This window comes from Parasteatoda tepidariorum, chromosome X1 (assembly GCF_043381705.1).
Source record: "Parasteatoda tepidariorum isolate YZ-2023 chromosome X1, CAS_Ptep_4.0, whole genome shotgun sequence".
In the NCBI taxonomy this organism is placed as follows: Eukaryota; Metazoa; Arthropoda; class Arachnida; order Araneae; family Theridiidae; genus Parasteatoda; species Parasteatoda tepidariorum.
The window spans coordinates 19,348,300-19,375,846 of NC_092214.1; the positions used below are offsets into that span (position 1 = coordinate 19,348,300).

The following is a 27,547-nucleotide window of genomic DNA, read 5'->3' on the forward strand; positions in this document are numbered from 1 at the left end:
GAAATTGACATTTCATGCTTAGAAAGGAAATTTTGTAATTCAGAGTACAATAATTAATTTTCCTGTCTCTTCAAATTAAACAAAATTAAAGAAAAAAAATCCACAGCTACGTTTCTTTATTTTAGACTAAATAGGTTTTTTTTTAGAAATAACAATTTGCATAACGATCAGGAGGATCTCCCCATTTGGCAACAGTTAAAAAAATTAACAAATAAATGTACAATAGCTAGCTTATACTTTTGCGTGATTTGTTTGATTGGCAAGTGTTAATTGACTGGTCTTAAATTCAACTGGTGTATTGCCGCAAAGTATTAGTACACTTAGGTTTCAAAAATGTCAAATAAATACAATGAAGAAATAACTGACTCTAAAATGTTGCATATAAATAACTTTATTGCACTTGTTTGGAAATAAATATAAAAATATGAGTTTTTTTATCAACAACATAAAAATGAATTAAAACCTAATCTAACATTGTGAGTGGAGCAAGAGCTCAAACCAAAGATTTATTGTAAAAAAATATTGTTCTGTTTAGCAATGAGTTTGAAAACTTTTCACTCAGCGTTTTTAAAAACAAGCAACTAATGATTGACTAGGCAAAATAAAATATTAAACTGTTTATACTTAAAATCAATAAACCACATCTTATTAGAATATAAATAAACTATAATAACTCATGTAATAATGCAGTAATGTTCAATCTGTCATCCAAAATACTTAAATGATAGACTGGAATAAAAGTATGAATTATATTGAATGTAACAAAACAGAAATAAGCAAGTAATTAATATTTCTTTTATGAAACAGTACATAATATAAAAAAATACAATAGTAGCAAATTAAAATTTAAATATTGATATAAATATTAGATGTATTTAATAAAATAGATAAGTAAAGTTCCCTTTATCATTTTAAGAAAGTAAGATTTTTCTTAGTATTTAATCCAGCTGAAACTCTATAAAAAATCTATTTCCAATATATTATGTGTTTTAAATATTTGTAATTAAATAACTTGAATACAATATTCATTTTGAGACTGAAATAATTTCATCAACCTAATCATTTTGAAATCAGTTTAAAAATTTTTCCAGCAATGCAAATGGGCTACACCTCCCAAATGAATGAAATACATTCCAGTTCTTTACTTATGACAGTGACAAACCGGTTGCATAACAAGATACACAAAAAGTAAAATTAAAAAAATACTTAGGCACAGATCATTAAAGTGAAATATACAAAAATATGAAGAAAAAAATTATTTAACTACTAATTTTTTGTAAAGTAAATCTTACACTTTTAAAACTTAGAGCAGACTGTAGCTCCATAGTATGTTTCACATAGAGAGAGTTAACAACTTTTAAACCAAGCTTTATGGTCAACATACCAAAACATACATACAGGATACCATTTCGAGTCATGATACCTCTCTAGCTTCATACAAAGATGATTTTGCTGTAATATGCAATATTAAAAGTGATAATCAGAACTTTCTGCCACTCTCAAAATTTAGTTCTTAGTTAATTTCAATATTCAATGCTTAAGGAATTTTTTTTTTACGTTTTGGTTTTGTTTCTACATATAATTTTTTAAATCTCGATGGTAAAACATTTATTCACGCTTAATGTCTCAAAAATTAGTATAAAACAAATGTGATCCACTTAAAATTTATCATAAGTAATGTCAGGGTGTTGTCAATAATTAAATCCAAATATATTTTGTAATGACCACAACTTACATATATCAATAAAAACACATACAATAAACATAAATTGAGCTTTTTACATTAAAATTATGTATAAATAAAAATAATGATACATAAAATGACTTGAAATAACGTTCACAAATAAAATATTGGTGTAAAATTGTTACTCTTTCTATGTTTCTAATTCCAAAAACAATGTATCCCCTTTTCTTTGAAGATCTTAAACAAAATTAAATTGTCTACAAAAAAAGTCTTGAATTAAAAAATTTGTCAAACTACATTTTAAAATAAAGTAAAAATAATAATAATAAAAATGAATTGCTGCAATTTAAAAAAACAAAGATTGTGTTATGGTAAAAATAATTTATCACATCTTAATAAATATATCTTATAGAGCAAATGAATAAAGTACAAGACTAATTAATAGTGCAACACTATGATTACAATTTGCATCAAACATAATTTATCGATGATTTTGAAGCATTTTAACAAAATAATATGCCCTTTAAATGCTTTATCAATAACACTTCACAAAAATGTTATATTTTATACAAGAAAATAATAAAAAGCTACAGTATTAAGAGTATATCTGAAAAGTAAAAATTTAATTGCTAGTACATAAAACTAGATAATTTAAGAAGCAGACTGAAAAAGAAAATAATCATTAAGTAATCACTAAGATGTGACAGCAGACTGCCGCATAAAAGATTCCTCTAATAGTTTACAAGAATATTAGATTATCTTTTCAGCTCAATCTGAAATATATAGCTGTAATTTACACCAACCGAATAGACTAGATTATAGCATAAAAACAGCATTCTCTAAAAATTATCACATTAATCACACTGATAACAGGTATGATGTGAACCACGAGACATGAAAAATCTTTGTTTACTAAAATGGTGTTTTTGAGTAAGAAAAAACCACCATATTTTCTCAAACCTTATTTTCTGAATGAATATAAAGTTAAACAGAAAATAAATTAGTTAAGTGTCGAAAATAAATTTATGCATATCTGGTAGGTAGTGTTAGTAGCTGTGTTGCTCAAAAACAAAAGCATCAAACGGACTGAAATTTAGTATCTTAATATATATGAAGTATTTAGTATCTCAATACAATGAAGTGGAGAATGAAAATCATAAAACTTTCATGTAAAAAAAAGCAAATTGAAAAAAGAGAGAAGATCATATAATTAAAAGTAAATTTAAAAAAAAAAATCTAGAATCTTATTTTTCAAGGATTGAAATAATTATCTGGGACATCTGGTGTGATTAAATACAGTAGTTTTCCAGTTATACAACTAAAACATTTTTAGTTACTTTTGAATTACCATGTAGATTTGTATGTAAACTAATGACATTCAGCATAAATGCTCAGATGAAGAAAAATATACATAATAAAATTTAGAAACATTCAGAGCAGCTGTTATAGTTTTTGTAGTAAAATCATATATTCCGTCTGTTTGAGAGGAATTAAAATTTAAATATGATTAATTGCCTTCTGTACTTTATTGATATAGAAGGTTATCCAAATGTGTTTTATTAACTAGTGGATTCAGCACCATGGCAAAAAATTTCTTAACTAAAATGTATCTAAGTAAGGATATTTAGTAAGACAATCAAGTAAAAAAACTCAACTGGTAACGAGCAAAATTCTTAGCTACTTGCATAGAAAATTATTTCCTAAAAGTTTTAATTTATGATGCAGATCTTTTTACAACCTATGTAAGGATTTTTGGCATAGTTAGAAAAACTATGAATAAATAATCTCTAACATTATAAAACCTTCTAACAGCAGTATTTGTTCTGTTATTTTCATGCTATAAAAAACATCAATTTCAGGTTAGTACCTGTCTAAAGGTTTGTGTTTTAAAAATGCACTAATATAGAATGCAAGATTTATGAAATACCAGTAATTTTCTTATATTTGAAGCTAGAAACTGAGAATAATTGATACATCGAAAGTAACAAACTGTATACTTAGGATTTAAGTACATGCATGCTTTAAGTACAATGTGTAAATCAGATGTATGAACCAGATTGCAAACAAATAACTAGATATGAGATGGAGTCAATAGTTTAAAAAAAGTTTACGAATTTAGTTTGCTTTACTGTTTTAAAATAAGTTTACATTAACGTTTGATCTCTTAATTAATATTTACTATGCAAATCATGTTTTAAAAAATTTTGGGAAGGAGTAAGATGAAAAAGAACTTACAATTATAACTAATGTCATTAGATTTTGAACAATTGTGTTTTACCATATACTATCAAAATATGAGAGCTAGCCATAATTTAGAAAATATGGTCCCAACAGTTTGGACAGAAGAGCAGTCGAAGGAATTTCCAAGGAGATCAGTACTTGAAATTACTAGAAACAGAATACTGTGTATCTGAGCAAGAACTTTTAACTGTTCACAGGCTGTAAAATTATATTTTAAAAAGGCAGTCTTTAAAGCAAAGAAAAATTTATAAATTTATTGGCTAACTAATAAATTTCAGGGTTGCCACAGAAAAAACTGAACAAAATAGTTGCTTTTAGTAGCCTAAAGCATGAAAATTGTAGCCAAAAACTAGGAAAATAGTTGCCTAAATAAGAACAAAAATTCATCAAAAAATTGACTAAAATTTTGTTAATGACTTAAGTGTCATATACCATTATCCATTCAGTGAAGTTGGTGGCAAAAATGATAATTTTCATATAAGCATTAATGTTTATACATATATATATGAAAAGTGATTACTCAAATTCGAAATTCACGCATCGCTATGTCGTATTAAATTTTTTTTCTTTCCTTTTTAAGATTCATGTGGAATTTCGCAGCAATAATAATTGAAAAGGCGATCGAGAAATGAAATAGACTTACAATGGAATCTGTGCAGATTGAAGGAATTAAAATGACTCAAATTTGCAATTCAAAATTTTTTAAGTGTGTTCAAAAACTATCTTGGGGGTGCAGATTTTCCACCCATATTATGCAGAAAAGTCTCCCAATAGTCTCCTTTTCCTGAAAATAGTTGCTTTTTTAGCCTTTTCAGCAAAAAAAGTTGCCATAGTCGCCTTATGCTAAAAATAGTTGCAAATAGTTGCATTTTAGTCGCCTGTGGCAACCCTGATATTTATAAATTTTTCTTTGCTTGAGAGACTGTTACTTTTTAACAAATAATTTTGCAGTCTGTAACCAGTTAAAAGTTCTCTCTCAGATACTTGATAAATCTTTACCTGTAAGTAATGAATGTTGAATTTCCTTATATTTGAGTTTAATTGTATTTGAACTTAAAAATGTATTTATGCCATTAATAATAAGAAATTATATTGCCATTAATGCTAGGTAAGTTTGTAATAGGAGTAATGATCAATAAAACAAAAAATTCCATGCAATGCAGACTCAGGTTTTAAAGTTTGCGTTATAAAGATCTTATGCTATATATTGCTTCAATAGTCATAAACCCACTAGCAAAAATTGCTCTTTCGTTCAGAAACATTTAAAAAATCTAAAGTATTGCCTTAAAAATTTTTGAACTCAAAAAACTAGATCTTGGTACATTTATTCAAGATAAATAATTCAAAAACTTAAAAGCAAGAAAACATGCTTATTTTTAGCAGTGGAGCATATGTTTGTAAAGTAACAAAGAATACCATTAAATATTGGTAAGACAAAAAAAAAAAAAATCACACTTCAATTTGTATTCATTTCAGAAAAATCAATTGCTTAAAACAAGAGTATAAATTTTTAAGCAAAAAAATTTTCATAAATAATCATAAAATGCAAATTCACTTGTCACCCTTTAGTCAGCCACATGAAACACATTGCACAATTTTTTGAATAAATAAAACATCTATAAAAGTAACTTGATAGTTGAAATATATATTGTTGGGCCATAAAGAAATGAGACAACAGACAAGTTTAGTGTACTTATAAATTTGAAATTTGCAGAAAAATAGCTGTGGAACATAATCACAGTCTTATTATCACAAACAGTGATAGCAAGGCACGGGTCCTTCAAAAAAACAAATTTAAAAAAGCTTAATTATTACTATTATCTTCTATCATAGTCACATTCGGAGAATCAGCAAAATCATTGCTTGTATCAAAAGAGTTCCCGGTGCCATCATTTGAATCACTGCCTGTTTCTAAAGCCTGCAAAGAAATAACGTTTATTAATGTAGCTTATAAAGAAGTAACATGTAAATGTGGGGCTACAAAGCCGACGATGTCAACTTTCATCTATCAAAAGGTATCACAAGATAGAATAGAGTTAACATGCCTTATATACAAGTGAATTGGAATTATTTTATAGCAGTGGTAATTAACGCTACAATAAGTAATGTTATACATAAAATAATGTTTTAGAATAAAATTTTTCAACAAACTGAAACAAAAACAAAGTTTTTGAAAAATACCCATGCAAGAGAATATTTCATCATGCATATTAAACATTAGCAATACAATCTATTGTTTTATTAGGGTTAACACCATATAACACATAGGATGAAGGAAAAAAAATAAAAACCCTCGCAACTGATTGAATATCCAATCTAAATTTTCTGACTGCAGGGTAATTTTGCTGAAAAATATATTAGTAGTTTGCTTGAATTATACTCCAATACCAATTATGTGCCACTGTTTTTTCAACCTACATTGAAAATTAAAACATTTTAAGCCTTATAAACAGATTCAGGCAAACAGTTTTTGGATGATTGATTTCTTCATATCTGAAGTGAAAAATAAATGAAATTCTTATTCTAGTAAAAATCCTTAAATCACATTGCTAGATTTTCTGTATGAATTTTTTTTTTCTAATTTCTATCAAGGTTAAATGAAACCCTTGTTCTTCCTTCAAACTTGTTTTGAAAGTTAATTTATTGGTCAAACAGTAAATTACACATAGTAATATGAATTAAACTGGGACTGTAGAAATTGTAACAAAGACATGTCTGATGGAATCATTCATGCATGGAATCTGTTAATGATACAGTTATGGGATTTCTTTCACACAGAGGATAATCTTATAGTTATAAAATAGTAGTTTATCTAGTTATTAACATTTCTATGAATATAAACACTGTTATGGGCAGCACATTCTTTTGAGATAGTTCTTCCTATAAAAATAAGAAGAGGAAGCTTCTTCCAAGTAAAAAGATACAGCAAATACAGTTTTAACCTTACCAGTTGTTCTAATTGCACCCTGCAGGAATCAGTAGTTCTAGTTAGCTAGCAATTGAGACATCTTCATACATGTTCAACACTTATATTTCTGTATATTTTGTGTAACCTGTTTTTAAGTAGTTATTTTAATGAATAAAAAATTAAAATGTGCTCTGTCAATGAGCTCTGGGCATTGGGGTTAGCAATTACGAGTTGGCTAAATTTCTATTTCAACCTGATTCTTTTTCATCCTAAAAGAAACAGGCGCACAATTTTTTCGTCTACATTGAGTTTGCCCATTAAAAAATTCGAAATTGAATTGACTGGATTAGATGCGCTCACATGCGTCACAGACACTTTATCAGAGAATTCCCTTGAGGAGTGCTTTTGTAAATATATTTCATATTACACAGCCATATGTAATTGGTTAACAAAATTGTTACTTTAGCAGATGAACTAAGGAAATGAATTATGATCATAAAAGAGAAAAACAAAAATTGTTTTTCTTTCTGTGTTTCAAAACAAAGCAATAGCTGTTTTTTGTTAATTAACCACAAAGACTACTAAATCTGTTGTTCAATGCTTTGAAAAAAAATTTTTTTTTTAAATTGAAACCTAAATAGTATGAAACCTAAATAGTTACTAATTAATAAGCAACAAAAATGAACATTTCAAAGAGATGATAAATGAGCAAGATATTTTACTGGTGCTCAATCTTATGATGCTTCTTGAAAAATTACATTAAAATTTTGACTTAGTAGATCAGTATGAGAGATAAATTTATCGGCAAAAATCGAACCAAAATTCCAACAAAAATCGAACCTAAAATTTCAAAGTTCATAACCGAATGCTCGAATCACCATAGAAACGGGTCAACACTTGAGGTCAAGTTCAAATAGGAAGCTTCATGGAATAGCCGCCACACACACTACCCTTCTGTGAATGAGAAAACCTGACTCATTATCAGTCGTGAGTGTTTCACATAATAGAAGGCTGCGTGGCCAAGTGCAGTCCCCATTCCAGAACAGTTCTGCCCTTGACTTTGTTTGAGACCAAGGTGATCAAGTTGAACAGTAAAACCAGATGAAGTAGTGTCGTACTGTCAACTGTTGAGAAGAGACAGTTGCATGCTGAATGTCCATAGTCACCAATGAGTGGAGTGTGGAAGAGAAGCTCATTGACTACTGACTAGAACCAAACCTAGGACTTTTGTGTCTGTGGTGGAATGCTGCAATAACTTTAGGTAAAGGTTGTACTTCTATAGCTATTGTTAGTAGGTTTGAAAACTTTTTATTGCCATCGCAAATTATTTCACATCAGAAGTCTTTTAGAGGAAAGGAAAAATGATTTCCCATAGTAATATATGGCTATTGCATAGACAGAAATTATTTAATAATTTAAGCTATATCAGTCATTAAATAGATTAAGCTTAGCAAAAAGTGAGACCAAAGCCTATTAAAAATGACCTTCTATTAGGTCCTTTTAATCAACAGCCAAACTAAAACTTTTAAACTTCGAAAATAGTTATAAAGGGCATATATAATGCATATGCTGGCTACGAGATACAAACAGTAAAAAAAATGGCAAAAGTTAAAGAACTTAATTACTTGCAAGCGCTTGGTCTTATCACTATCATGTTTAGTTACTGTTTATATCTCAATAAAAATTGTATGCTGGCATTCTGCATATCTTTTTTAGGCCAATTGTATTTAGCTTCGCCTGTTTTCTAACCTAATAGGTTTGGAATGTTTTATTTTTTAAACAGAGTAATTATATTATTTAAATTATTCCTATCTTATTTTCACCATACAATAATAATTTTCACCATGTATTAATTAATTGTTTTTAAATGAAATAATACTGGAAACTCACAATGTAGAAAATATCCCTATTTTTCAAGACATTTGATATATATATTGTAAAAAAATCTTCGACTCTTTAACTGTATAAAAATTAATAAAAAAAATATTATAATCACACTCCCAGAACTTTTGAAAATGTAAGCAAACTCTTAAAAAAACATATGACAAATTAAAAATAACGTTGCTAGAATTTGTGAGAGTAGCACTCTATATTTATTATTTCAGCAGCTATGAACTACAGTTGTGCAACGTCGTTAATTTGATATATCTCTGCAGAAAAAAAAATACACAAGCAGACTTGCTAACAAGCAGCAAAAATTCAAAAAGCTAGAGACTTTTGTGAACCATGACATAGCGCCTTAAACAAAACAATAAAAATAACATAAATAAATAAATACACTCTTTAAATAAATTTACAAAAGTAATTCTTTTACTAATAAAAATTAGGGCTGAAACTAAGAGCTTGATATGCATTTTTTTAAAAACTTAATATAAAATTTTTTACAAATTTTTTTGTTTGATTTTCCAGTTAACAAATTCTCTAAAGTTCTCTTTGACAAGGAAAAACAGAATTAAGTTATTTGGCGGAATATTCTCTCCCACATTGCACCAATGTAAATAATGGTTAATACCACCAGCATTAACTTGGTTAACAAATGCAGACATTACTTTTCTTGCAACTAACTAATTGTATCAATTCCATCAAAAGAAGGAAGAAAAGTCCGATTCTCGCTAATTTTTTCTCAGCTATTTCAATGTAAATTAAAATATCACTCTTAAAAGAGAAGTCATTTATACAAGATCTGTTAAAAAAAAGTGTTATACTTTTTCTTAAAGTTTTCCAAACATTTTAATTTCGGCTCCTCCCAGTCATAAAGTTATAAAAAAAAAGCTTTGGAAAAGACTGTTGGCCAGAGGTCCGAGATTAATTCTTGACCAAAAACTCACCTGGAATAAACATGTTGATTACAAAATCAATCAAGCAAAAAAATGCATAATGATGTGCAGACGCATGCTTGGTAAAAACTGGGGATTACAACCAAAAATGATGTTTTGGATGTACACAGCAATTGTCAGGCCTGCTTTCACATATGCTTCAGTGATATGGTGGTGTAAAGTGGAACAGAAAACTGTGAAGGATAAGCTGGGAAGTCTGCAAAGACTGGCCTGCTTGTGTATCACAGGTGCAATGTCCACGGCCCCTACCAGAGCACTTGAGGCAATTCTGGACCTGACTCCTTTAGATATCTTCATGTGCAGCTCTGCCAGAATGACTGCATATAGAATGAAATTGCAATATCAATGGTATGACAAGCCCTCTTCTGGAGGTCATACCAGTATTACTAAGAAAATTTACCATCCAACTCTCCTTATGCCTTCTGACTGCATGGAGAGAAAGTACGTGTTTGAAAGACCATTTGAAGTAGTTTTTCCTACCAGAGAAGAATGGGATAACAACACGATCGATACAAAAAATGATGATCTAATCTGGTATACCGATGGATCAAAGAAAGGTAACCTCTCAGGACTGGGTGTCTGTGGCTTGTCACCAAGATTCAACCTTTTTGAAGGTCTTGGGGAGTATGCTACTGTCTTTCAGGCGGAGGTACTTGCTATTGTAAACTGTCTGCAGATAAATATTAAGAAAGGCTACCATGGTAAGCGGATTCTTATTTTCAGCGACAGTCAAGCAGCCTTGATGGCTCTTTACTCATTTCAAGTAAAATCAAAAATTGTTCTGGAATGCAAGAATCTCCTAATAGAACTGGCAAAAAGGAATAAAATCATTCTTATTTGGGTACCAGGGCATATGGGAATTGATGGTAATGAAAGAGCTGATGAACTCGCAAAACAGGGATCCTCTTTCAATCCAATAGGAACGGAACCCTTCTGTGGAATCAATATGAAGACTACAAAGAAGGCTGTCCTAAAATGGGAAAAACAGGAGATGAACAAAGTTTGGCGCAATTCTCCTGGACAAAAACATGCTAAAAGCATGATCAGCAGCCCTTCTGCAAAAATTGCTTCTGAAATTCTTAGGCTCCCAAGATTGAAGATTCAAACAATTGTAGGCTTCATCACTGGGCATTATCATTTCAGGAAACATCTACATAGATTGGGACTTTTCGAACAAGAACCAATATGTCGGAAATGCCGTGAAGAGGTAGAATCAGCACATCACATCCTATACGAATGTGATGCCCTCGCCCTTACGCGCCTCACTACTTTAGGCAATCCATATCCTAAAGAGCTTCACCTTAATTCCATTAAGGGACTGTCAGACTATATAAATGAAGTAGGCGACCCAAGACAATGGAACTAGGAAAAAATTGGGCTTGGAGCATGGAACAAAATGCAACATGTGCAGAGGTGCCACATATCTGACAAGCTCAAGCAAGAAGAAGAAGAAGAAGAAGAGGTCCGAGATTGGACACAAAAACCTGAGATTTACACCTTAAGTCTGAAAGATTGCAGATCGACACAAGCAATGCCAGATTTATTAAAACATTTATTAACCAAATTTCTTCCTAAAATTTTTGCAATAATATAGTTGACCTCCATCTCTTAATACATAGTGATTAGTTTAATCTTCAACTATAGCAAGTAAATTTCGAAAAATGAGTGTGGTTAGTTTAGGCATGCTAAGTAACTCACTAAGAATAAAAAATATTAAAATAACATGGGGCTACATCTTAATTTACTAATAAATCACTGTGATTGCTAATTTTTTATTATAACATGATCAGATTTTCAGGTTTAATCAGCATCAAACCCTGTTGCTTAAGAAATTTTGATTCTAGTTGGGTCAAGCAATACCTTGCCACATTATTTAACTTTAAAAGTGACATTCTATTTATGAAAACTTCTAAAGGGTGTATTAAATAAGTGTCAAAATAAGCAATCTGCTATAAATGGCATAAAATAATATACAAGGCTGTTTTTTTCTCAACATTACATGTTTGTAAGAGCGTTTTGAATCAGCTTGCTTGAAACTCCTTATACATTTAAACTTTTACCTAAAATTAACTTACTTTACTTTTTAAGTGATTTTATACAATATAGAAGATATATAAGCAAGGAAACGATATAACATAAACATTGAGTATTTCAACATTTCAAAGTGCCTTTTACTTTAGTTTTCATAGATTAGATAGTAACTCACTTAAAATTAAGCACTTCCTACTCAACAACATACTGTTGGAATAGTAAAATAAAAATAAAAAATCACCTTTGAATTTCCATGATAAGTTTTATTTAATTTACTTTGCTTTTATTTTATTCATCTGAGAAAGGATTGTATTCATTTTGTGATTTAAAAATTAAGCACTATTAAGCATTTCATCCAAATTAATAAAAAAGGGCATTGTTTTTTTTTACAAAAAATTGCATGGTTCTTTTATATTTTTAACTTTGTATTCAAAGATTTCTAATAATACAATGATAAACAATAAATCATAAAGGTTCATAGTGCAAACAATTCTTTTGTTATATCTTCTCTTATGACAGGGTTTATACTGATATGATTTAAAAATTAAGCACTTTTAAGTGTGCTCTACAAATCAACCCCCTGATAATCAAAGCTCTTATATTTTCTTAAAAAAATTTATTTTCAAAGAAAAAAAAATTATTCAGATCAATTCCTGTACTCATATTAATATCCTAATTTGTAATAACATGGTATCACACCAAAAATATTGGGGTTTTCAGAACAATGTGAAAATGGCTGAAAAACAATAAATTATTGTACGAGGGTTGCTATTTATATTTCTGGCCTTGGCAACAGTAAGTGTTGCTAGGCGACCGCAGACGATTTTAATCGAAAGTTTGATATTTTTAAACATAAATTCAGCAGACGATTTACCATTATAGCTTCATTTGTGTTGTTGACAGTAAATTGAAAAGTTCTTCTCTTTCAAAAAATGGAATTGAATCGTGAACATTTTCGTGCCATTATTTTTCATAACTTTCGACGTGGATTGTCAAGACAAGAGTGCTTCGATGAACTTAATTCTTTATTCAGCGATAAAGCGCCATCCTACAGCACTGTAAAAAATTGGTATAACGAATTTAATCGTGGTCGATGTTCGATCCAGGACGAATCCCGTGCAGGTCGTCCAAAATCCGTTGTTGTGCCAGAAAAGATCGATGCTGTGCGTGAACTGATAAAGCAAGATCGTCATGTGACATACCGTGAGATAGAGGCGTCTTTGGACATTAGTATGACTAGCATCAATAAAATATTGCATGAACATTTGAGCGTAAAAAAAATTTGTTCGCGTTGGATCCCGCATAATCTGACAAACGCTCAAAAAAAGGCTCGTGTCGATTGGTGCAAGGAAATGTTGGAAAAATACGTTCAAGGTACATCAAAGGCTGTGTATAACATCTACACAGGTGACGAATCATGGATCTATGCATATGAGCCGGAAACAAAACAGCAATCAACTGTATGGGTCTTCCAAGACGAGGCAAAACCAACAAAAGTTGTTCGAGGAAGAAGCACATCGAAACAAATGATTGCCTGTTTCTTCGGCATTAACGGTCATGTGGCAACAGTGGCGTTAGAGCAACGCAGGACGGTCAATTCTGAATGGTACACGACCATTTGTTTGCCAGAAGTCATCGGAGAAATTCGAAAAAAGCAGAAGAACAGGCGAATCATTCTTCATCATGACAATGCGAGCTCTCACACATCGACTCAAACAAAGGCATTTCTGACGGAGCGAAAGATCGAACTGATGGGTCATCCGCCGTACAGCCCTGATTTGGCACCCAATGACTTCTTCTTATTCCCACACATCAAAAATAAATTACGTGGACAACGATTTTCGACCCCCGAAGAAGCGGTTGATGCATTCAAAACGCATGTTTTGGAGTTACCTCAATCGGACTGGAAAAAGTGCTTTGAAAATTGGTTCAAACGCATGCAAAAGTGTATTGATCATCATGGAGAATATTTTGAAAAACAATAAAACCAATTTCGATCCTACATGTTTGTTTTTTCATTATTAGGCCAGAAATATTAATAGCAACCCTCGTAACAACTGCTGAATAACTGATAGGACAACAATGTGGTTTTACAATCAAATCATCTCATTATTTTGAACCCACTCCAGAAGACAAGGGAATTCCTGGATCGGGCATAGGGAGAAATTTGCCTTCGTTGAGGACTTTTTGATGGAACTAACTCGCATTTGCGTTACCCGTACAGGAAAACCACGAAAACAACCCCCAGTTAGCCTTAAGACAAGAGGAAAAACATTGGATTTGAAAAAAACCACATAAATTGATGAAAAACGATAAATACCAAAAACATTATCAATAAATGATGTGGTATTATGATGAAATAGAACACGTCAAAAACTCGTAACAAACTTGAAATTTGGGAGTTGCAATAAACAGTGAAATTTAAAAAAACCACGAGGGAAACACTGAAAAATGATTGAAAATTAACATGGATTTAAGAAGGACTCGTCACGTAGTGAAGAGGTCAAACATTGATAGCTCAAATTCGAAATTTGGGTGTCTTCATTGCATTTTATAAGTATTGCAGTAAAAAGGTGTTAAAAGAACAAGTGGGAATAGCCGAAAAAGCGCTGCAGAATCACAAAAGAGCCCAAAAGGGAGCTTGAATAAATCGTTAAGGTATGATCACTTCTCAAATCTGAAATTCACTTGCCTTAATAACATCATGCTAATTACAAACATTGGAATTTGTAAAGACAGGTCGAAATGTCTGAAAAACTGATTGCAGATTGACATAGATTTGTATAGAGTATGTCAACAAATTATAACTCAAATTTTAAATTTGTATGTTATAACCACATAACATTAAAAGAAAAATCAAAGTTTTGTATTTAAAATAATAAAATATAAAATTTCTTTCACATTTTTGCCCTTAAAAAATTAAGAGCTTTTAAGCACATTAAACCTAAAATAAGGTGTGTTAAATAAAGTAAGGTAATAAACCTCAAAATAAAGTTAATTTTTGTGAGCAAAATGAAGAACTATTAAGCACTTTTAGAGCAAATATGAAATTGCATGTATTTGTTAGAATTTTAAATAATATTTTTGCTCTATTTTCACAAATAGTTATGTTTGATTGATTGGTCAAAATTTTGAGTCACAGTAATCTTTTCTTTAAACTTGATTGCACAAATTCTATCTGTTATTTCAAACTCTTTGAAATTTTGTTTGGTAACAATCAATAGAGGTAAGAAAGTACAGTAATTTCCGGTAAATAGGCCGCGGCCTATATGTGTTTAAAAGTTGGGCTGTCACGATGCGCGGCCTATATGTAGAATTTTTTTATCCCATCCCACAAGTGAGAATTTTTTGATCATGGTGGATTTATTCAAAATCAGATGTTTAGCAAAAATTTTCCAAAATAACGAACCTAATTCGTAATGTTTACTCTGGTAATGTTTTTCTTTCTTATTTTTTTAAATGAATTTGCCGAATTTCAGATCGCTTTCGGAAATTCCAATATGGCGCCCATATATTACGATAATTCAATTATACTGTTAATTTCCGAAAATTAATTAATTACAATAAATTTAGCTCAGTTTTGATCGTAGATTATGATGGGGTGAATTTAAAAATTTCCCATCTTAAGAAATTTCATTAATTAAAATAATTATCTATATTATAGAAATAACAATATATATTTTTAATAAGCTAACAACTAATGATTAAAAAACAAGCTAACAACTAAATACAATTTAAAAATAAAAACTAGCTTTCAAATAATAAAAAAAATAGCAATTAATATCTAATAAAAAACAAAAGAGATTGATTTACATCGAATAAAAAGAAGCCTCAAAAGGGATAGAATTCATTTTGTATCCCACTTGGTAGTTTCAATTTCAAAAGGGTGTGGCTAATTTATGGTCAAACTGGAGGGGGAAAAAATGGGGACAAATGAGTAGAGCATTTCCACAGCTGTCAAGATTGATTTATCAGTTTCTTCCAACTTGCATTTCTTTATTTTGTTCATTGGAAATGCAGATGTTTTTACTTTTCCCTTTATTTTAAACTGCTTTTAGAAACAGATGTTTCCTTTGACTCAGATTTGTTTTCATGTTTTTTTTTTAAGATAAAATAAAGTTACTTCATCAGAATAAAATTCAAATAAAAAGAGAATTATACTGATTTTTTTTTCTCTTGTTAATAAAAATTTCTTCTAAGAAAAAAAAAAGAAAAAGGGATCAGATTAAGTGCTGAATATCCGGCAGTGAAGAATCAGATTTCGATGGTTTTGAATAGATATATGCTCAAAAATATTTGAAAAGTATAAATAAATAAATGCTGATTTATTTTGTGATTAGTTTATTTTTTATCGCATACACATCCTTAACTTAGGATCATTCTCAATTCTTTTTTTTTTTGATAAGTATACATAAAAATGAGGATGATAATGTAATGAGTATACATAAAAAAATATTTATCAATAACTTTTTTCTAAGTATAGAGTTTATATTTTAAAGATTATTATTTTTTATGAGTATTTTCACACATGTGATATTTTATAAAAATCGATGATCGATCGAAAAAACGAAAGTGCGGCCTTTACGACGGTGCGGCCTATAAGATGAAAATTGAAATTTTTAACGATGTTTTTTGCGGGTGCGGCCAGTACGGCGGTGCGGCCTATTTACCGGAAATTACTGTAGATATGATCAGATCTTCCAGTCCTGACTAATCTCTGAATCACAGGGTGGCTGCTTGTTGCAGTGCCTGAGACATTGGGAGGTCAAATCACCCACTGGCTTGGTTTGAACCTTGTAGCTCAGAATGTTCCCTTCAAATGTGACTAGATGGCACTGTGTACCGCTCCCCTATATTCGTACACCAAGTCATTAAGTATATCGGGTGAGATGAAAGGCTGGGATGGCAATTTTTCATCTCTTTCTCTGCATTAAATGCACACCTTCTGAATTGGAAGCATTTTATTTTTAAGTTAAAAATGTCATTATCAGTTACCAGATAATTTCAATAAGAGACCTCATAGTGGGCCAAAGAAACCAGAACAAAATTTTTCAAAATAATTTGGTCATTTTTAGGCTAATTTAAAAAACACAAACAACAAATTAAAAACAGTATAATTTGCTCAACTTAAATATAACAAAGAGAAATTTTATAGAAAAAGAATAATCAAGGTACTATACTATTTTTAATTTTAGAATTATTTTGTTTAAAACATGATTTCTGTTAAATTATAACTGATTTTCATAGGCTTTGACCAATGGAAAGGAAAAGCCGTGTTAGAGCTTTTGAAACTCCATATTAGCTTCCAAATTACACTGCTTATCAATTGGTCAAGAAAGTTATAGAATTACAGTTTGACCTATACTAGAAGTGAATAGAAAAATAGAAGTGAAGATGGTTAAGCAAGACGTTTCATTAGATATAATTTATACATGGAGAGTTGCATAAGTAATTTTGAATCTCATGTTAGAATACAAATTACATTCCTTATCACTGAAGCAAAGATAAAAATGAAGACAATGGACAAATTGCAGTTTGATCTATTCTTAGAGAAATAGAAACAGATGATATTTATAAAGAAAAGGTTTTCCTGGATTTCTCATCCTTCTTTTTAAAAACTGAAAATTTTTTTAAGTCCAGAATTGGTACAAACATAAAAATTGAGCTTTATAGAGAATAACTAGAAAGTATTGTTATTAATTTTTTTCTCATAATTTTATTTGCTGAGCATATCTGATTCAATATTTTTAAACCTCTTATATTAATAGAGATTTTCCCTGCTAAAGAAAAGTACAATTTTTTTATAAAATCATTATTTTACATTGTATGTCATTTTGAGTACAATACTCCCAAATTTCATTTACTCATCAACTAGTAACCAATTTCATAAAGCAATACTCAGTCACTATCATTATAGATGAATTACTGCATTTTATTACTGTTTTATATGCATTTTGAATTGCTATAGGCATTGCACCCATGAAAATTGATATAAAGATATGAATTTTACAACTGCGGTATCTTTTTAGCATCAATTTGAAAACTTAAAATAAGTTAACTATATTTAAATTGTATTTATTGCCAACTTGTGTACAATCTCATTGTTGGTTAGCCATTATTGATTACCATCATTCTGCTCCACAGGCCATTCATAATTGTTCATTATTTTTGGAGTGTACATTCTGTGAAATCTCATTGACAACTGAAAGCCTAGAACCAAAAATATAGGTCAAGAAGAAAAAATTGCAAAGCTTGAATTTTACAAAACAAACTTAGGCTAAATAAATTAACGTATGCTGTATATATTCAAAAAATATGAACCAAATTTTATTTAAATACTTTCCTTTTATGTAAGATCAAAGTATTTTATCATTTTTCCTTTTATTGCATGTAAAAAAATTTTTTTAATGATTATAGATGAAAACAATAGGAGTTTAAGGGAAACAAAACACGATGCAATTATACAGCAAGGCATTTACTCAAACTATTCGTTTTCGAAAAAAAATCATATAACTATTTTAAAATCAAAAAATATTTCATAAATAAAATAAATTAATTTAGAATTAAAATCAAAAAAATAATCAAATCTTAATTAAATTTAGAAATATATTTAAAAATGACAGAGTGATTGAAAATTTTATTAATAAAAGCTTTTTCAAGGACTAAGCCAAAACAATTGCAAGCTTGCAAAAAGCAATTTACACAGTAAAATAGCTTCAATCATAATATATAATTTTAAAATTAACATACCATAAGTTGTAAAGAAAAGCATGTGACATTTTAAACAAACAAGTCATATTAAACTGCATTAAAATTTTTAATACATTTCCGAAATTTTCAAGATCAAAGAATGGGGGAAAATGAAATGTTTATAATAAACAGTAAAGTACCAATCAAATAGCAAAAATATCAATGAATAAAAGAGTCATTTATATGAAAAGAAATACAAATTTTTTTTCACAAATCTAACAGAAAAAGAATTTAAAAACATACTTCTAATTCTTGCATCACTTTATCAAAAAAGTCAGTAGGATTCTTCTTATAAAGCACAGCATTTTTAATTGCATCATTAAAAAGCTATAAAAAAGTTAAGAGAGACTAATATTAATATATATGATCTCTTTTTGCTAAGTAACTTAGTACATTATTTGTTACGCACCTAATTTCTTCAAGCAATATTAGCAATGTATCAGTCAAGTTATCAGAAACAATTAGAGAATATAATAACTTACAGTATATATACAAAGAAGTAGTTAAATTGAAATCAATGTGGCTATCATTATTAAATTGGGCTGACAATTAACAATACAACATTTTAACAGCAAACAATACAAATGGAAATGCTAAGAAAAAAACAACTGAGAAATTAGCTTTTGATTATCTGACACCTGAAACATTACCTCAGTTATCTAACACATATGCTATATTATATAGCTATAGAAGAAGGTGGAGACGAAACAAAGAATCACGTGTCAGTTTTTATTTCATTCAAAGTAAAAATGCAAGTTTGGAAAATATTTCTTTTGATGAATTCCTGGATCGGTTAAAGTGCAAATAAAGACAAAGTTGTCATCAACTTAGTTCAGAGCACAATAAATACAATAGCATTTGAATCTGCCTATTAGTATTAGTACTGTAACTCTTATGGATGTAAAAGTCATTTCACCTTAATAATTTTGAATCTGATATAAAGCTGAGGTTATCTAATTACTACTGTTATGAAAATTTGAAACCTGCTGGTTAACAAACAAAGAAATAAAAAGAAAAAAGTGTCAAGCCTTTGTCCTGCTACTGTATTATTTATGATAACAATTAATTTCAGTCACCAGTTATTTTTAGTTCATTGATTAGACACTTAAACAAAAACCAACTGGGAAAGGTTCCCCAACAATTTGATGATTTTGGAAAGGATGTCCTATAATCTCAGGAATTGTACTCTTTAGTTTATATTTACTTAACTGAAACTGATATCTTAAAATATTGTATAAATTTTTTAACAGGTTAACATGGAGTATTTTAACATGGTATAATAACAAATTTTTTTAAATATGAAGTATAAATACACAACTAGTATTATTCTAAATACTTAACTATGTATAAACTAACAAAATAATGATTCCAGTATAGTGCAGGATATGTTAGAGAAGTGTTACATAAGCATAAAAAACTAATCAAAATAATGAAGTGACTGAGTTCTCAAAAAAAAAATAATCAAAATAATGAAGTGACTGAGTTCTCAAAAAATAAGTAATACACATAGCTCTAAAAATCAGTCTGAAAATTTTATATCAATTTGAGAACAAAAAGTAAATTTCTTTAAAAATGTACTTTAACAAATGAAAATTAAATAATTATATATTAATAATATGCCAAATGCATGTGAAATTAAATAAAAAAAAAGGAAAAGAAATAATCAATGCTACTTATATATGTAAAAAGCTTGCTATTTAATATAAGTATAAGAGAATTAGTTTACCCATAACTTGTAACAATTTGTTCACTAATGTTTAATACTTATTTAAGTCGAACAAGGAGTCTTTTATATTCCTAACTTGCAATAACAGTATTAATATAAATCATAACCTTCAGCGACACATTTAACACACCGGCTGATAAGTTTCCGGTCTGACATAGAGATGGCGCCCTAAATGCAGAATTAGTATTTTGTTTAGCAAGTCCTAACCTTCAAATAAAAGGTGTCAAAATTTTATAATGATCTGTAGATTGGTTTTAAAGTTACAGTGATTTTAATCTTTGGCCTCAAAATAGGCGTTTGTTTCGACAATCACTTCCTCATTCGTGCTGAATCTCTTACCCGCAAGCATTTTTTTCAAGTCTGGAAACAAGTAGAAGTCACTAGGAGCCAAATCTGGTGAATAGGGGGTGTCTGACACAACATCAAACAGCTCTCGGAATCATCAATTCGTTGTTGTTTTTGGTCAACTGTTAAGCATACGCGGCACTCACTTCGAAAACAGCTTTCTCATAAACAAGTGTTCGTGTAAAATAAAGCCTACACGCTCTTTTGATATATTTAGAGTACCAGCTACGTCATGCAACTTCACTTTGCGGTTTTCTATAACAATTTTGAGGACTTTTATTATGTTTTCCGGATTAACATCATCTTTAGGGCGTCCAGAGCGTGGCTCATCTTCAACATTTGTACGACCACGTTTAAAATCAGCAAACCAGTCAATAATGGTCGATTTTCCTGCTGAAGAACCCGGATAACACTTATCGAGCCAAGCTTCAGTTTCTACCGTGTTTTTTCCCATTAAATAACAATGTTTAATAAGAGCACTGAATTCTTTTTTATCCATTGCTTCAATAATATAAATTGGTGTTCGATTAAAATCACTGTAACTTTAAAATCAATCTACAGATTATAAAATTTTCACACCTTTTATTTGAAGGTCAGGACTTGCTTAACAAAATACTAGACTTGCTAAACAAAATACTAATTCTGCATTTAGGGCCCCATCTGTATGTCAGACTGGAAACTTATCAGCCGATGAGCTAGTGGTATAAGTAGAATATTCAAATAGTTTTTTATATATTTTTTCCATCTTTGACTTCCATAATGTCTTAAAAATAGTATTGAGTCCACAAAATCTAGAGTCAAATTACATCTTTTTTCTAAAACATGACCAGCGATGCTGAAATCTCTCACACTTATAGCACTGCTAGCAGGTATACTCAAAATTTTTATAGTTATAAGAGCTAAATTAGGAAAAGAAGAATTTTTCTAACATGTCAACAAACTTTCATCTTAAATTTCTTCTTTTAGAAAAAAATTCACTATACCACTGAACTACATCTTGAACATAGCATGTTCACGTCTGACCACTCATCAAAAAAGCAATTTTTCTGCAAGGATATGCTATTATTTAGGTTCTTTGGACATACATGAATAAATTCTATTTAATGAATTTTGTTTCTGTTAGAACATACTGCTAGAGATAAGAACTACAATATAATTGGAGGCTCCGCCCCTGCTCACTAGAACGCATACACTGCTTGCTTTAGGTAATTTATGATACACCGAATATTACTTTTTACTACTAGACTAAAAGTAATATCTTACAGAGTCATTTAAATGGCGTAAGTTCAGCAGACTTACTATATCTGCATTTTGCTTGATGCTTACGTCGACTTGTCAGGGAACGATGTCCAAAGCCTGGATTAGAACCAACAGAAAGTCCAAAATGCTTCAAACAAAAATTTGAAATATAATCAAAATCTTAAGCTAAACATCTTAATCCTAAGCCTCGCGAAACAAAAGCACCAAGTAGAAGTAGCAGATCCATAAATTTAAATTTTTTATACTTAACTGAACCAAACATCTGTTAAAAAGAAGCAAAATATTTCATGAAAATTTTAGCATAAGCCTGAGAACTTTTTTCAATAAAAGAGTCTGAACCGGCTTTGGGCCCAAACCCAGCCCATCTCATATCTAGTGCACATTCGATTTATCAAAGAATCCAACTTGAATAAAAATTTCATCTTTCATTAATGAAACAAGATCTCAAAATTTTAACGCATAGAATTGAGATATTCATAAGGTGAAATGGAAGGGTACATTACCTGTTTACATTATTTATTCTCACTGTATCTTTACAGTACTAGAATCAAATTCGTTAAAAATGAAAATGTATGAATCTGAATTTGAAGGTCAATAAGTAAATAATTTAAATACAGTAAGATTAAAACTTTAACACATTAAAAAGATGTGTAGATGCTCTATTATAACATTTAAACAGTCTTTATAAATTTTAAATAATTAAAACTATATTTACTTTAACAACATTTGTTCCATCAGAAGCAGAAACAAAATAAAGTGGCATTTTCAGTTTTTGTGGTAGATGAAAAGACTTTTTTGTTACGGTAGGATTGGCTAAAAATAAATAATTTCAAGTTCAGTCAAAAACAGAGAACAAAATTTAAAGATAGTTAGCTTATAACAGCAAAATTAAATTTTTACTTTTAAATACCAAATGACATCTGACAATAAATAACAATTCACAATAAAATCTCATTTTTCATGTTATGCAAACAAAGCATATAAAAACCAGTCCTTTGTTCTTCTTATTTAAGCTATAATCTAAAACTAGATAAAAAAAAATACTGATAAATTAAGGACTTTTAAATGAAAGCCAAAGTTAAAATAAACATGAATACTGTAGAGCTAATGCTTAGTTTTTTTTTTTTTTTTTTTTTTTTTTTTTTTACTTATGTATTGAGTAATTTTCATGTTTTTTTCATTGGCCACTCAAAGTAAAAGACTCTGAGCAAAATATATGTTTGGTAAAGCTTATCACGATTTGTTATAATTTTTAAACATTTCTTATTAACAATGTGAAAAAAAATAATATCATTCCCAATATATTTTTACATCAATTACTGTTCAATATAATTGATGATAAGAAACAAGTCTTAAATTTAAAGGAAAAAAATTTATAAAAAATTATATTTCTTTAACTTTTAATATTATATGAAAACAAATACAAAAGTTTCAGCCATAGGGCTCAGCACAGGTCATTGTACAAAAGTAATGAAAAAGTGACCAATTTGTTATTAAAAAGTGATAAAATTAAAAAGTGTTAATATCCAGGCAACATCTTAATAACCTTAAAAAAGAAAGAAAAAAATTGGTTTAGAAATATTTATTGCTGTTGAAATCAAATGTAACTTTAAATTACATTTTAATTAACTGCTACTGAAATTATTTTTTAAAAATTACATAATATTTTCTAATATTTACTAACTAAAAAATATTTGTTTAACTCTAACTACTACAGTTTAAAGTATTATATTAAAATAGCACAGAACGTATACAACAAAAATAAGGTTGATATCAAGTAAAGTCAATACATGTTGATAAATTGCACTCTATTTGCTATTGCTGTTTTTTTTATTAAAATAAATTTCCGTTAAATAATTCATCATTGTTAAAACAAAAAAACGCAGAAAACAACATAGTTATACAGTGGAATTATAGTGAAATCGACATGTCAAACAGTGATTACTAAAATATGAAAAACATGTTAAAAGTATCAAAATTGAGAGAATGTGCTGAACTGGCAGAAAATTGACAAATGACTGGTAAAAAAGAAGAAAAAAACAACTTATCACTGTGAATTTATGATAGAGGCTTTGGGAACTGAGTGCCTCAGACGATAATACTACCTTAACTTCTTCAGGACCAACGAAAGAGAAAAAGAGTCCTTTTCAGATACATACGCTTAAAGTTTATCTGCACTAATATGACATGTAATGTGAGAATACTACATTGAGACTATGTCCGAGTGATCCTAAATCACTAGGGTTACAAAGGTGTCATTTCAGATATGTTACCGTGCAGAGAGAACCGAATGATCGAATGTGATCATGGTCCTAAAGGGGATAAATTCGAAATATGCACACAATAATAACATGTGGAATCATGACAGAGCTAAGCCACTCAAAATGTGATTTTTTTAAAATAAATCATTAAAAGATAGTTGCTATGTAACCTAAAACTTGTGTGCCGTTATGACATCGATACAACATTGTTACAACATCTATAATGACAAAATATAACATGTATTAATATCAAATGAAATGGAAGAAAAGCAATCTAGAAACAAGGATTTACAATTGAAACTTTGTGAATCAAGTGCTTCAAAAAATGTTAGCTGTTAAAAATGAACAAAAAGCATGCCGTAATAACATCATATTAAAAATATCAAATTTAGAAAGCGTGGAAAGGGCTGAAATGATAAATAATTGCAAAACAAAACCTGTCATTCAAGGACGTGAAATTCTAACGAAATCTCTGCGAATCGAAAGCCTCAAAAGATAAATGAATCGAAAAATCATAAAGCTTTCTCAGTGAATGTGATTCACGCATCCGCAGGCAGCTTGTCGTACATTTTATAACTGTTATTGAACAGCCGACCCAATTTCGGGTTTGCGACTACCGAAGTTCAATTCTGTAGCCTTGTAATCTTGCACCCAATGTAGAAGAGAAAGAAACTCCTAGATCAAGTACTGGAAGAAATTTGCCTTCGTGGAGGATTTGATGGAACTAACCCGTATCTACGTTACATGGAGCTAAGAACCACGAAAACCTCCCATAGTTATTCGACGGCAAGGGGACTATAACCCATGATCCGCTACCACTGAGAATATTTTACGCCTACACTGTGGTCAGTGCGGCCTGGCTGCAGAATGTGAATCGACCAGCCACCGTTGGGTTACGATCCCGGTTCACCTCATTAAAAAGTGAGCGTGCAATCCTCTGAGCCACCATGGCTTAGCTTGTCTCACATGAGATTTTTAAACATTCGTACAAGTGTCTAGACTAATCGTCAGAGGGGGGGAAACCATGAGAAATCTCGATGGCATTAAATACGCCCAAGAGCAATTTTAGAATAAATCATCAAAAAAATTTAGATACTGAAAGTCAACAAATGGTTGTACATACTGTTAAAGCCAAGTAAAAATATATATCAAAATATCAAGGTTAGTTTTGCTAAATTTTGTTAAGTTCTAATTTTTAACAGTGATGAACACAACTAAGACAAAAGATAGTTAAAATTGTTCTTGTATCTGTTACTCTTCTTTAATAGACATTAATGGTTTAATGTTAAAATATTATGAGAGCCTCTTGATAAATAGAATATTTAATACAAATTATTAAAAAAAAATTTCATTCCAAGATAACATGAGATAAAAACAAGAGGAGGAAAGGTAACACAGTTCTTCTTGAATATTTGTTAATTGAAAATATGTATTTAAAAATAAAAGATTTTAATAACTTTTATTTTCTCATTTTGTCTTCGATATAAGAAAATAAATATGCTAAATATATTTCAAAACTAACTTTGTACAATTGAAATCTGTTATACCTAAATTAAGTATACCATAATACCAGTAAATTGGGCAGGGAAATTAAAAAAAAAAAATAGATTTAAATGTTAAAAACATTCTTAATTTAAAATAAATTTCTTTCATTTTGTTATTAAATCTTCCACAATATTTGAAAATTTTAACACCAGCTTTGTCAACTTATGTTTACTAATAAAAAAGATTAGAAAATATCACAAATATAGCATGGAAGTAGATTTCTTGCATGGAAGTAGATTCCTTCCATGCAAGAAATTTCCACCTATTATAAAACAATTAGAATATCTCACAAGAATATTATAAATATTTAAAAAACAAGAAAATTGATACAAATATTAACCAAGGGAAAAATAAAAGAGATAAATTAGGTTTAAAAGTGATGTTTGTGACAGATAAAATAAGCTTAGCATCTTACTAAAAATTATACCTAAGGGTTCCACAATTTTACTTAGATAACTAGGTTGTAAAAAACTAGGAATAATTGATGATTAGTAATTTTAGTTTCACAAAACCTTGCAAAGATAATTAATATGCAGTACCATCAATTTTGTTGGCAGCACATAAACAAGGAATTTCTGGACGATATTCTCTTAATTCAGTATGCCACCTTGTGAGGCTTTTGTAAGTTGGTTTTCTAGTACTATCAAACACCTGTGAAGAAAAATCATTGCATAATGAAGAGAATATAAAGTTATAGTGAATACAGGATAAATTTATATATAGATATATATCATCAAAATTATCGGTACACATTTCTAACAATCTTTTTTGTATTTTATTTTACCTTATGACACACAATTATAAACACAATAAACACTCTATTACATTGAATTCCTTAATGTTCATACTGTGCTAAGTATATATAAATTAGAATTATTTCCCTTTGACAAAGAAGCACATTTGTGTTAGACTTGATTTAAGCTTCCTTTTTTGTAGTTTCTCTGCTGTGTCTAGGATTTAATAGTTTTTAATGATATCAACAATTTCCATTTTAAAAAAAAGATAATTCCTACATAAGAAATAAATAATTTGTATCTGATCACGCTTACAAGCAAACCCCAGGCCCGGATTTATTTAGATGAAAATAGATTTGATACTAATAAAATCTGGTAACCAAGAATAATTACAGTCACATATATTTCAGGACTCTTCATTCATTTTGAGCACCCAATTAGTTGACGTCTCCGGTATAAGATCCTCCTAGCCAGTTGGATAGTGGAAAGCATAAATTGAAAAAATTTTCAACAATTTATTTTAAATGTTGTTTGATTCCTTTTAAAATTTTCACTGTAAAATCTAAATTATAGAATATTATAAATGATCACAGATTATTTATAAAATTAAAGTAAACAAGTATTAAGATAATATTGCTATACTTATACTATAATAGTGCTATAGTGTTATTCTTTATTTTTGAATACAAATTTTACAATAATATAATTATTTGTAACTACTATGTAAGCAAGTTACTTTTTCAAAAAACCAATGATAAGCTCAAGTACTAAGACATAAACAATATTACAAGACTGAAATAATTACTAAGTAAGTTAAAAAAAAATTATGGTTTAAGAATGTACATCTCTTTAACTAATATTCATTACCTGCACATGTCAGATTTAGTTTATATTCAGTCCCTCCCTCCCAAAAAAAAAATAATAAATTGCATACTAATTTTACAATTGGGCTCTATTCTGGTTAAGTGCTAAATAATATACAGCATAACAAAAAAGAAAACTCTATTCAACAGATATCACATTTGATATTTTCAGATAGTATTTTTGATTAAAAACATTAATTTTATTTATTCAATCAATCATATACCATATTCAAATATTTAAAATGGAAAAAAAGATAAGAACATATTCTATGACACTTAACTGTTTACTTATGAACAATATTTGGAGATCAAAATAGTTATCAAACATTTACAATGGATGATGTTTTTGCATGATCTTGCAT

The 27,547-nt window shown here is 29.4% G+C and overlaps 1 protein-coding gene across 2 annotated transcripts in view; it reads right to left on the reverse strand.

Annotated features, from left to right (window-relative positions):
* Positions 1 to 4,569: 4,569 nt before the first annotated feature.
* LOC107443982 (rab-like protein 2A) overlaps positions 4,570 to 27,547 on the reverse strand; it is a 31,015-nt gene continuing 8,037 nt past the window's right edge. Inside the window, exons 6-10 of one of the 2 annotated variants that reach the window (XR_001584064.3) lie at positions 26,128 to 26,239; positions 22,498 to 22,595; positions 18,695 to 18,778; positions 17,828 to 17,911; positions 4,570 to 5,843 (exon numbers count right to left, since the gene is read on the reverse strand). Coding sequence is in view for 1 of the 2 variants with exons in the window: in XM_016058022.4 (XP_015913508.1) it covers positions 5,730 to 5,843; positions 18,695 to 18,778; positions 22,498 to 22,595; positions 26,128 to 26,239 (408 nt within the window). In the remaining variant the exon portion in view is untranslated. The remainder of the gene's footprint in view (positions 5,844 to 17,827; positions 17,912 to 18,694; positions 18,779 to 22,497; positions 22,596 to 26,127; positions 26,240 to 27,547) is intronic. The other variant, XM_016058022.4, reaches the window with a different exon arrangement.